The 12,612-nt window shown below is 37.8% G+C and overlaps 1 protein-coding gene across 3 annotated transcripts in view; it reads left to right on the top strand.

Moving 5' to 3' along the window:
- INPP5F (inositol polyphosphate-5-phosphatase F) overlaps positions 1-12,612 on the top strand; it is a 46,266-nt gene that overhangs the window by 27,161 nt on the left and 6,493 nt on the right. For 2 of the 3 annotated variants that reach the window (XM_075757764.1, XM_075757766.1), the window contains exons 7-15: positions 583-781; positions 3,282-3,461; positions 4,968-5,035; positions 5,464-5,588; positions 6,764-6,841; positions 7,568-7,688; positions 9,160-9,288; positions 10,768-10,885; positions 11,418-11,616. In XM_075757764.1, the coding sequence (XP_075613879.1) occupies positions 583-781; positions 3,282-3,461; positions 4,968-5,035; positions 5,464-5,588; positions 6,764-6,841; positions 7,568-7,688; positions 9,160-9,288; positions 10,768-10,885; positions 11,418-11,616 (1,217 nt within the window). Of the gene's footprint in view, positions 1-582; positions 782-3,281; positions 3,462-4,967; positions 5,036-5,463; positions 5,589-6,062; positions 6,715-6,763; positions 6,842-7,567; positions 7,689-9,159; positions 9,289-10,767; positions 10,886-11,417; positions 11,617-12,612 lie in introns of those variants that run through there. The other variant, XM_075757765.1, reaches the window with a different exon arrangement.

The raw sequence follows: 12,612 nt of genomic DNA, 5'->3' as shown, positions 1-12,612 counted from the left end.
TAATATGTTTTGCTGAAAACAGGCTAAACAATATCACACTTTTAAATTTTTCTCTGTCTGCCTATACAATGTAATATGCTGCATGTCCACATAAAGGTTGTAAAACTGCCTCAAGCAGAAACTAGATAGTAAATTGCCAATATTTGCTGCTCTGTCTGAACTGACTATCTTTGTGTCTGACATGAGAAATTACTACTTCAAGTGTTTAAACAACACCGATGTAACATGTTACGAAAACTCCCTTTGGGGAAAGGGGAAAACAAGCTTTTAAATACTGTGGGGTTGTCTTCTATCCCTGGACAGCTGGAAGTAGAGGAGGGCTCTTTGCTGTGATTTGGCTTACTTCATCTCCACAGAAAAATCTTAGGTTGCTTTCTCTTGCTTCCTCCTGGTTTAAAAGCCCTACAACTGATGGAGGAAAAAGATGCTGGTACCTCTTACAGAAATGAGACCAAATATGGCAAAAATTTCTGTAAACATAAAAAACATGTGAAGCAACTGTTTATAAACATGAGAAATGGCAGAAATAATTGTAGGTAATGTAGAACCAACAAGAATGTAAATGTTTTTTGTAACCTTCAGAATGCTGAAGTGGACTTCTGGATTATACCCATCATACAAGGATTTGTGCAAATTGAAGAGCTTGTAGTAAACTATAGTGAATCTTCTGATGATGATAAGAGCAGTCCTGAAACTCCTCCTCAGGAATCAACTTGTGTAGATGACATTCATCCAACATTTCTGGTGGCACTTATTTCACGCCGGAGTCGGCACAGAGCTGGTAGGCAAACATAGTTCAAGGTGTTGGGATTCTTGCTGAATGCTGGAGAGGGATGCAGATGATAAAGCTGGGAAGAGTGCTGTGGTGTTCAGCAGACAGTCAGCTCTTGTCAAAGTATGTGCTACAGCCTTTCCTGCTTATAGGAGGAAAAGAAAAGGCTGTAGTGTGTGCAGCACTACACAGCTCTTACTTCGAGCAGTTATCAAGTGAGCTTCACTAGTCTTCTCTTGGCACTGAATGTATCTGAGTGTATCAGTTCTGAGATAAAGTTCCATCTTTGCAAAGAACACCTTGATTAGCACCTTGCGTACAGCTCTGTCCTGGTACACTTCAACAGGCCTGGGTGGGAGTTAAATTTTCAAAGGTCTTCCTCTGAGGGCTTGACAGCAGCTGATAGAGACTTGAAAAGGCGTGTGTGTGCGCCTGCGTCCCAAGAGATGTTTGTGTAGGGCCAAGGTGTGAAATAAGAACCATGCTTTGATCCTGCACCTTATTTGACCTATTTTAATAGTAGCAAGGTGAACAAAAGTGATTCCCTGTCCTTAGGAGCACAGAAAGAAAGATTGAATCACTTCACACTTCAGTACGTTCTGTTCAAGTCTAAGCCTCTTCAGTCTATCAGGTTTTTTTTAAGATACTGTCCACTGTGTCCAACTCCTGTCCTACACAGTTAGGTTTTTAACATGTCAAAACAAGAAAAAAGTCTGGTGAGTCCCTGATATGGGACTGGCCTTTGTACCACAGTTCAATGCATTTAATTCAGTTCCCAGGAAAATTATTTGTTGGAACAACTCAGAGTAAATATTTGAGGGTTTCATGGTAGTCTCTAGTTTGCAGTATGCCTCGTTTATACTAAATTGTTTTACAGATACAGAAACTGAATAGCAGAGGGAAGATTGCTTTTTGATTCCCTCTTACTATTCATGACACCATGCTCATCTGATTGCTAGTCCAGGGCATAATGACGAGGCTTTGGGCAACGTGGTCTAGTGGAGGGTGTCCCTGCCTGCATCAGAGGGGTTGGAACTAGATGATCTTTAAGGTCCCTTCCAACCCAAACCATTCTATGATTCTATAAACTGCGTAGAACTTTCTCCTTTGACTCAAAAAGATTGTTTCAGTAAATTCATCAAATGTTTTGAGGAATAATTCTAGGATTAAGCTGTGTGTTTAATTCATTCTGTAATACATAATTTTAGCCAAGAGTTCAAAGTGTTTTCATTTCTGAAATATTGTAGTTTAAAAAAACAAACCAACCCCCCAAAAAACCCTGAGGAAACACTGATTTGAAAGCCTAAGATGCTTTTATGTTAAATGTATATGATTCTTTATTTGTCAGGCAACTTTTTGTGATTTATTTATTTTTTTTAAACCTAAATAAAACAATCATTGCACTAAATTATCAACATGCCCAAGACCTTAGTGAAAGGTATTATGAGATGAAGGAAGACAGCTGCTCTTAAGCTTGGAGAGTAAGAGCCTAATGTCTGCAAAAGTTGAGATTTCAAAAGTAAGGGAGCTGAAGGTTCCTGTGCAATGATTTAGTTTGGGTTTTGGTATAAGAGGCACTATTGGTGGCAGGACTTAAGTAAAGGGTATCTAATGCTTCAGTCTAAAAGCCCCCTTCTGATTAAATCCTGTGAAACTGCTTTGACATTTTGTGACCCTGTAAAGGTCCCTACGATAGGTATTTTACATTCGTTTCACTTCCCGATTCCTAACCTCTTCCCTTCTCTCCCATAGTCCTTAACTAGTGCTGTTGAGGTTCAGTTCAAAAGTTTAGTCCAGTGGTACTTCAGGACTTGGAACAGAGTTGTTCTGATTCTGTGGAACTGCATTTCCGTTCTATAAACCATGGCCTTGAATCTTTCTCTGACCCTTTTTACATAGTCCTTCCCCATCCCTTGCTACCACCTGCATCCTTTCTGAAATAGTGGGGTACTCTCCTCAGTAACGGATATGCAAACACTATCTGTTCTGTTTAGTGATCAGATCAGAGATGGCTAGGCAAAAAACCTGCATAGTCACAAGAGCAGAATTAGTTACATGGATTAAAACTTTAGGGGAAGTCATCTGTTTTGTGGAACAGGCAAATCTGCTTGTGGGATCTCTTACTGTGTGAAGTGGAGCATTTGTCAGCGGCCTTTAGTGCTTGGTATTTTCCATGAACCTGAAGTAAAATGTTTTGCTAAACCTGACAGAATAGGTGACAGATCAGGCCCACCTTTAGGGTGGACTAGATTTACCTGTGACTTTATAGTGCCAGTAGACTACCTTGCCCTGTCAACTTACGTTCTACTGCTCGTAGTATATCAGTTATATTATCCATATAGTCAACAAAACTTTTGGGGATTGGACTAGGACAAGAGTGACTTTTACCATTGATCATGGATTTTGGCTAGAACTCTTACTGTGTTACCATTGTCAAAAACAGTAGCAAAAGTTATTAAAGTTTAAGACTGATCAATTCATATTTACATAGTATTCTCATTTGTTCTAGGAATGCGGTATAAACGAAGAGGTGTTGATAAAAATGGAAATGTGGCAAATTATGTTGAGACGGAGCAACTGATTCATGTTCATAATCATACTCTTTCATTTATACAAACAAGAGGATCTGTGCCTGTTTTCTGGAGCCAAGTTGGATATAGATATAACCCACGGCCTCGACTGGACAAGAGTAAGTATTTGAGGGGCATGCTTAAAGATCAGAGTTCCCTTAGGTTCGTTGGAGTCTTGCTTTACCAGTGGTCTTTTAGTGATGCTTTCTAGAAGCCAGGAATAACAGTAATGACTTGACTCCAGTTAACTCCTACTCTAATTGCAACTATGCAGAGCTCTGACTTCTTGTCTATTGTAAATTCCAGCAGGTCTTGAATTTCAATATTTAATGAAGTACCTGTTTTATTTCTCCTTTTATTTATTTGTTGCATTGTTTTCTGGGTTGGGAAGGGAGACAATTTGGCTTTATCTTTTGAGAACCTGCTTAGACATTGATGTCTTTATAAATATCTTTGTTCACAAAGTTAACTTATGCTGAGGTTCCTTCTGCATTAAGAACTGTTGTTTCCATGTGGGAAACCATAGACACTTCATATAACCACGAGTTTTGTAGTGTGCTTTTGTCTTCTCTGAAGTTAAGTATTATCTAGTGGGCTTTATCAGATCTAAGTTGCTTCCTTTTCCACTCAGATAATGCAAAAGTCAACACGTGTAAGAATATTGATGAGACTATAGCAATCTGGATACTTATATGAACTAGGTATTCGTTGCCTGAACTTTCTTAAAAGATAGAGATCAATGGAATCTTCTCTAGGTTTAGCATTGTAAAGGAGAAACTTTTCTCAGAAGGAAGCTAGTATGTTCATGATCCTGTATAATCAGACTCCCACTGGACTGGGTTGATTGGCATCCTAGATCATAAGTATGTACTTCTGTGAGTCCAGCTTGTGTGGTGGATTCACGCTGTCTTCTAGCATTAGCAGGTCTGGTCTTCTGCCATTGAAGACTTTTTTAGGGCTGAAAATCTGTTTAGAGCTGAGCAGTTCTTTCTGTTCATCCTTTTCTTCCTTTTTTTTTTTCCTTTTCTACTAGGATTTATTTAAAAAAACACAGAGGAATTATGTTTAATTTGATAGATTTAGTTAGGAATTGAGACTTTGAGGAATCAGTGGTGCCTTGAATCATCTGGATAGTGGTTATGGTTTTTAGTTGCAAGTAGTTTTGTCCTCTAAGACTACTAGATAGCACTTTCAGTATTATCCCCTGTGCTGCATGTCCCCCTCTGCAACTTGCAAACTTTTCATGTACTTCAGTTTGCTTTTTCAAAAGATGCAAAACAGATGTAAGTACTCTTCTTTTGAAATAGATGTTTAAGTGGATGTGTAGTGCATATGTGGAAGGATTGAACAGGCTAATTTTTTGTCCAGTCTACTCTGCACAAAAAGCAAAATAAAGCAGACTTTAAGAATGGTGTTTTCTGTACACTATAGTAGTAGAACAACAATGTTGAGGTTGAGCAAATTGATGAAAGACTTTTAAAAGTAATTCTGAACAATACGTTATGGTGTCTTAGTACTTGAAGTGAAGCTATCTTGGGTTTTAAAGATTTTCTTTAGATTTAATACTTCAAACAGGACTTGTTGCTGAACCGGCTGTTTTTGTCTGACACTGCTCTGCCTTGTAGGTGAAAATGAAACAGTGTCCTGTTTTCGTGCACATTTTGAAGAACAGCTGAAAAATTACAAAAAGCAGGTGAGTGCTACATCATAAAATAGTCATTTTATGATGAAAGTTAATGTTTTTAGTTTGTTTTTCTTGATGAGTTGTGGGTTTTAGAAGCTTGTTGACAATTGGAAGGGTGGTACATAAATTGAATTTTATTAAATTTTTCAAGAATCCTTTTAAGTAACCTCTAAAACCCAGCAATAACTTACAAAAATGTGTAAACCCCACTTTTGTGTACCTGTCCTGTGAATTCATAGCTTCTCTGTATTAAAATTCAGGTAGGCACGTAACTGTTGGAGCTTATTTGATCTTGAGTACAATCTAGCAAAGATTGTAACTTCAGGAAGATTACCTACAGATCTTTTAACTCTTGAGCTATTTGTTATTCCATAGTATATATCTAAGCAAGTCATGCAGCATATGACAAGTGTTTAAATTATTAAACTTTTAAACAGGTTATTATTAATTTGGTGGATCAGACAGGGAGAGAGAAGATTATTGGAGATGCTTACCTTAAACAAGTTCTTCTGTACAATAATTCAAATCTGACTTATGTGTCATTTGACTTCCATGAGCACTGGTAAGAAACCTTTTACAAATGTCATGTTGCATCTTTTTTGATTAGTATGAAAGGAGAGTAGAAAGGAGGAGAAAAAGCCATTATTATTTCTACTTCTTCATGAAATGCTTTTAAATAGGAAAGATACATTTTGTAAACTAAAGCACTATGAAAGTTCAAGTTTGGGTAACCAAGCATTGGTGTTTGTTGATCTTATGTCCCTGTCCTGTTAAATATGCAGTTATTTATTAGGCAAAGCTTAGATGTTGTTACGCATTTTAAGCAAGATAGTTTCCTTAAACATGCCACGAATGTAAAGCTGTGGCTGTCCTGCTTTTCAAACTATGTAGTGTTCTGCTCTTAATTCTTTACTACAAGCCATTCTTCTATTGCTCTTGCTTGTTTCTATAAACATATGATGGGTTCTTTCAGGACCCTGATGCTGTTTTTCCATTATAAAATACACTGGGTTTTATTTTAATCCTGTATAAATAGTTGCTGTTTTCATGACTCCCCCTTAAGTTGTTGGCATGATGTAGTGCAGTGTTCAGATGCCCAAGCATGTTATCTGTCACATAGGCATGTATTTCTCATGCTTCCCTCAAGCAGACTGCACTTGTGTGTGAATATGGGGTCTGAAAACTGTTTTAATCTTCATTTCCTAACTTAATCTGGGGATTGCATCTGGCCTGGAAAAGCATTACGGACTGACTAAGTATGTCATTAGTAGATACTGTCTGAGAGGGGGAGGGAAAAGGGAAAAACCCCTCAAAATAGTAATGGCATTTGAGATTTCTTTTCTGTAGGACTGTTGACATCCTGAATTGATTTGATACTTAGCCTTTTGTTGAAAGGAGCTTTCGGTTTTGTTTGCTTTTTTTCCAAAGGACTGTTGTATAACCAGGGCTGTTACTGTTTGCACTGTGAGCATGAGTGAATAGAGAACAATACTGAAAATGGCCTGAATCTGTTGTGAAAGATCTGAATCTCTTGCGTTGGATTTAGATATTGAACTGTACTTTAAAATAGTTCTGAATATTGGCTGCTATTTAAAGTGTATTGCAGGAGAGAATGTCTGTCTCTCCCATTTAGCAAAAACACTATCTTTGTTAACATTATAAATAATATAAAATAATTAAGTAAAGAAAACTCGCTACTCCAGTTGAAACTAACTTCTGTGAAATTCTGTATTTTAGCCGAGGAATGAAGTTTGAAAATGTTCAAACACTGACTGATGCCATTCATGATATTATTCTTGACATGAAGTGGTGCTGGTAGGTACTTGACTGTTTTTAGACTAGTGTGGAAAAAAAAAAATCAGTACATATTCAGAGGCCTGGATTTTTGTCATAACTGGTATGTTTTATATTCTTGTCTTGGTGCCTAGCTTGTGCGTCACAGTTTGTGTTCTGAAGCATTGGTATTCTACACACGTAACAGCAAAAACTCTCAGATGCTGTTTTCTGCCTGAGGCTTACTGCATTAACACTTTTAGGGTTTCTTATATTTAAGGTGAAACACTTTTTATGTGACCCACAAACCCTACTGAGAACAGAAGGCATGTTTTGACCTTTTAGTTCGTACTGATTAAAGTTCATGCATTTTGGGAGTGAGTATGGCTGCAGTCTTTCATCAGTTACAATATATTTCTCAATATATGTTCTGTGAAGTGTTGCTGTCATTACTGTTGGTTTTGAAGTTTTTGAATTAAGTGCCTTCTCTTAAAAGCTCGTATTATGTACGTGTGAATTGAATTTGATGTCTGATTACATATCAAATTTATGGCCCCAATAGGATGCGTGTTGGATACCTAGCCTAGACAAAAGAAGAGGATAGGTGGGAGCAAGAGTAGTTAATTCTGAGTGAGGTGTGGCTGGGGTGATGAGGGAAACTATAAATAGTATTTCACGTGTAAAATTTTCTACTGTTTTTAGAAGTTGATAAGTTGTACTGGGTTTTAAGTGTCTCAGTATGCTTTTGCTCTATTTTTCTGTTGAAAGGGTTGACCAGGCTGGTGTGATTTGTAAACAAGAAGGAATTTTTCGAGTTAATTGCATGGACTGTCTGGATCGTACCAATGTTGTGCAGGCTGCTATTGCAAGAGTGGTCATGGAACAGCAGGCATGTATAACTAATGTACTTTCTCAAGTATGCAGTACCTCAGAACTTAATGGTTATTCACAAGGAAATCTGTGTGTTTTGAAAAATGCTGAACTAACCTGTACTGAAAAAGTTCTTTGCAAACTACTTGGAGAGCCATGAGGCTGAAAGTAATATGTACAGCTAAAATAACTTTGAAATCATTCTGAAACAGTGATGCCAGGTTTCCTTCAGAGAGGAAATGGCTGTTAGTCCACATCTTGGAGAAGATTCTCTTGTTTTGATTTGGTGATTTTAATTGAAGTTGTGCAGTAATACGAAGTTTAAAAATAAAACACGTGCACAAAATAAATAAAATTGCCAGTGAAGACTGAGGCAAAAAAGTTATTGAGTACCTTAGCCTTCTCCATATCCCGGGTAACCAGGTCTCCTGTTTCCTTCTGGAATGGGCCCACGTGTTCGCTAGTCTTCCTTTTGTCACTGACATACCTATAGAAGCTTTTCTTGTTGCCCGTGACGTCCCTGCCCAGATCTAATTCTATCAGGGCTTTAGCTTTCCTAACCTGATCCCTGGCTGCTTGGACAGTTTCTCTATTCCTCCCAGGCTACCTGCCTTTGCTTCCACCCTCTGTAGGCTTCCTTTTTGTCTTTGAGTTTGTCCAGGAGCTCCTTGCTCATCCATGGGGGCCTCTTGGTGTTTTTGCCTGACTTTCTTTGTAGGAATGCATCGCTCCTGAGCTTGGAGGTGGTGACCCCTGAATACTGACCAGCTGTTTTGGGCCCCTCTTCCCTCCTGGACTTTGTCCCATGGCACTCTACCAAGCAGATCCCTGAAGAGGCCATGTATCTTGCTTATCTTACTTGTCTTCCTTAGTGTTAAACAGTAATTGTCTAAAATGCACAAGCATTAATAATAAACACATCATATGAAGACGTTTTACTCGTCCTCCAAAATAAAACCTTAAGTTTGAAGGTGGCACAACTATATTTGCTTTAGTGTCTAGAAGCAGAAGGTTAAGAATCTGGTGTGCTTTTTCTCGTAACTGGAAAGAGATTCCATTTCTTTATTTTCAGACGTTTGAGGTCATGAATGCCTCTGCAATCAAAGGCATTAATTTGTTCCTCCATGCTAAAGTTCTGTGATGTCTGTTCTTTTGATAGTTCTCTCTAGAAAACAGAAACGCTTCCTGTATTTTGAGTAATCTAGAATAACTTGTTTTCCTTCAGCTAATTTTTTTTAATATTGACTCCTACATCCATAACTAATATGTTACTGCTGTATCCAGTGATATGATGTTTAGCAATGAATTAGTGATTCATTGCTAACAATTAATTTAATCCGCAACAAATTAGCAGCATGGATTCCTCTTTCAGACCATACAGAACTTAACAATTAAATGCTTGGCAAGTGTTCCCATTTTCTTTATCGAGCTCTGATACTGAGTATTATTTTTATCTTGAACCTTACATTAACATCTGTGTCAAATTCTAGCTCAAAAAACTGGGTGTGATGCCACCAGAACAGCCTTTGCCAGTGAAATGCAACAGAATCTACCAGATAATGTGGGCGAACAACGGAGATGCCATAAGCCGGCAGTACGCTGGCACAGCAGCCTTAAAGGTAAAGGGTGAAGAGTGTTATCTGTGCTGGTGATGAGTATGGTATGTTACTGGTGTTATGTTCAACAGAAGAATATTTTATATCACACCCAGTGTGAATTGGGGAAGGCTTGAGTGTCCAGGTGCCCTGTGGCAGTGCTGGCTGTAGTTTATTTTTGTTCTGTTGGTTTCATGTCTAGATACAAAGCATAGGTGAGCTAAGAGTTTAAGACCTGTATTAAACATTACTTCTGTTTCAATTTAAGCCCAGTTATAGTACGTTTGAGCAGGCACAGTACTTAAAAAATAAAAAAAAAAACTCTAAAGGACTGAAGATCAGGATATGTAGGTAGTAGGGTGATATTAATTAGTTATATTTTTCTAAAGATTTTTCTTAATTACTTGTAATGCAGTCTGTCTACCAAGATCAGAAACCAGGTATGAAACTTCTTATTGTTCACTCCCGCTGCTTTGAGAAGTCATAGATTTTGAGCTACTTTGTGTATAGTCACAGTTGGTGGAACAATTTTTAGTATTTCTGGTATTTGGCATGGGAAAAACCTTTACAGTGGAAATACTTAATGCTGAAATCTCTCTTTAAATCTTTCTACTGAACTTTGATTAGTCTATTACACTGCTTTTTTTTGAAAAAATAATAAAAACCTGCTTGATGTGCTTGTCTTGCCTGTAAATATTTTAACTTTAAATCTGAAGCACAGAACTTGATCTAAATTTTCAGCCATTCTGTTTGAAGATTACTCACTGTGGAGGTTCATGGATTAAATTTGTTTGTAGTTTAATTTGAGTGAAACACACTTGAAATGTTTTTCATAGTAGTTGGCATGGCTGTTAGAACTGCTCTGTGCCAATGTTCAGTGTGTCTCTGCAAACAAAATCCTCTAATGAAATGTAGCTACCCAAACTGCTTTTTATTCAAATTCTAAGCCTTCCATGGCCTAGCAGCTTTGTTTTGTTTCTGAGCTTCTGAGGATATGTACTATTTTCCTTCAGTATGTTATGCTTGTCTTGCTTTGGTAGCAGAAGCAAAGATGCAAACCATTTTCAGTAAGCTCCAATTGTCTTCATTGTTCCAGTCGTGTTCCTTTTACATTAAAGGCCAAAATAAGGGTAGTGGGGTTTTTTGATGTTTTCAAGCATCCCAGTGACTGATGTCTTGAAAGTTCTACTTTAATGTTAGCTGGTATATATGTCCAGATTACTATTTTCCAATAGGACTTTGATTTATGTATGATTTATATAGAATGATAGGTCTCTGATTTTATATAGAATCATAGGTCTGTCAAAAGCATAAGATTCTCTGCAGAGTCAAGTAGATGCTCTTTGGAAAATCAGCATTTTCAACTTCTGTATGAAACAGTTGCTTGAACATGATTTCTGAGTCGTCATCTGTTCAGTTCTGAGTTTCAGAAAGCCAAAGCTTTTGAGCTGAGACGGTTACTTCAGTTGCCTCTGTGCCTGACTCGCATGTTCTGTGTAACAGGGTGACTTCACAAGGACGGGTGAAAGAAAGCTGGCAGGGGTAATGAAGGATGGAGTTAATTCTGCAAACAGATACTACCTGAATCGTTTCAGGGATGCTTATAGGCAAGCAGTCATAGGTAAGAATACAATTTCAACTAAGTGGAACTGCAGTATTTAGAAAAGTTTATTGAAGTCATCTTGATTTTATCTTTTTGATTGACTTTTTTTTTCCCTGAAGCTTAAAAGCACCTTGAGTGTATATAATGTTCATGTCTATGTAGTAGACACATACGGAACTGTCATTCCCCATTTGGAGATTGAACAACACGCAGTTCAGAGGGGTTACATGCAGTGTAGCTCACTGCAGGATTTGCTCTGAACTTCATTTGAGCATTAACTGTCTTGTAACATCAGTTTATCACACAAAGTTAAACTTATGTAGCAAGTATTTCTTAAAATGGTGAGTTAACTCTTGCTTTTCAGTGAAAGTAGTATTATTCCTACTGAGTTTTCAGTTTCAGGCAACATTCTATTCAGAAAGAATAACTACCCATTTTTCCAGAGTATCTTCAAACATGAAACATTTGGAAGGCATTTACAAAGTAATCAACAGACTGTTGCTCTATATAACTTTTAACTGTTGGTTGATACTTTGTGTGTGTTATTTAGATTTGATGCAGGGTATCCCTGTGACAGAGGATCTTTACTCCATATTTACGAAAGAGAAAGAGCATGAAGCCCTGCACAAGGAGAACCTGAGGAGCCATCAGGAATTGATCAGCCAGCTGCTGCAGAGCTACATGAAACTGCTCTTACCAGACGATGAAAAATTCCATGGAGGATGGGCACTTATCGACTGTGATCCAAGGTTTGTTTATTGCATCGAGTCATAACTGATCAGCTGCTACTATGACACTTCTGTTAATTACTACTGATGTTAAATGATTTTGATAGCTGACGTGTTAACAGAATACAAGTGGACAGTTTTGTAGAATGACAGGAGTCCTTGAAGGGATTGAATACTTGTAACTGTAAATGGAAAGGTCCTCTAAACATGTGCTTTTCCCTGAACAGTGCATGCCAGAGTTACCTTTGAGACATCACCTGGAAATGCACGCATTCAGTTAATATTGCCAAAATGTGGTAGGCACCATGAAGAGAACTTCTAACCACCCTGAGTTCTAGAAGGGGCTGTTTGAGGAGCTGTTGTTCCTTACGACTTCTTAGGGAAAGTGTAACCTGACTTCAAAGCCATGACTGATCAGATTAAATTCTTGTGTAATGAGTCAGTAGTAAGAAAGCCTAGATTTTTCTTCACAAAAAGTACTGAGCATAAACTCTAACGTCACTGATAGGTCTCCTTATCAAGTTCAGAGTGCACTAACTTGTAAAAGAAAAGGTTAAACTTCAACATCTAAAAATAGCAAAGCAGGGTGTTATGATAACTAGTCAAAGCACAGACTCATCACCTTAACTGAGTCTGAAATATTTTTCCATTTCTCTGTTAGCATTTTTAATAGCTTGTGGGTTTTCTGTTTCCTTCTGGACCTGCTGCTGACCTATTTGCACTACTAGGTAACCTGAGGTTTAAGAGAAAGAGAGTATTGCTTTCATGGATCCACTTATTGTGTGATAAGTCTAATGACACATCATGTTTTGGCTTGTGAAGTGTCTCGCCTAACTTGGTTTTTCAGTGGCTGTGAAGAAGTAGAAGCATCACACAAGATAACATACTGTAATTGAAATCTCTTGTTGTAATGTGCCTCCAGTTGTAAAAGTGTGTCCCTAAAATACGCTGGGGGTGGGTTACAGCTGGGCAAATAAAACCTTTTCCCCTGTATTCATTCTTCTTCCCTTTCCTTAG

Source organism: Balearica regulorum, chromosome 7 (assembly GCF_011004875.1).
Source record: "Balearica regulorum gibbericeps isolate bBalReg1 chromosome 7, bBalReg1.pri, whole genome shotgun sequence".
Lineage (NCBI taxonomy): Eukaryota > Metazoa > Chordata > Aves > Gruiformes > Gruidae > Balearica > Balearica regulorum.
The sequence above is the reverse complement of the archived record's forward strand: the minus strand, read 5'-3'. Positions and strand labels throughout refer to the sequence as shown.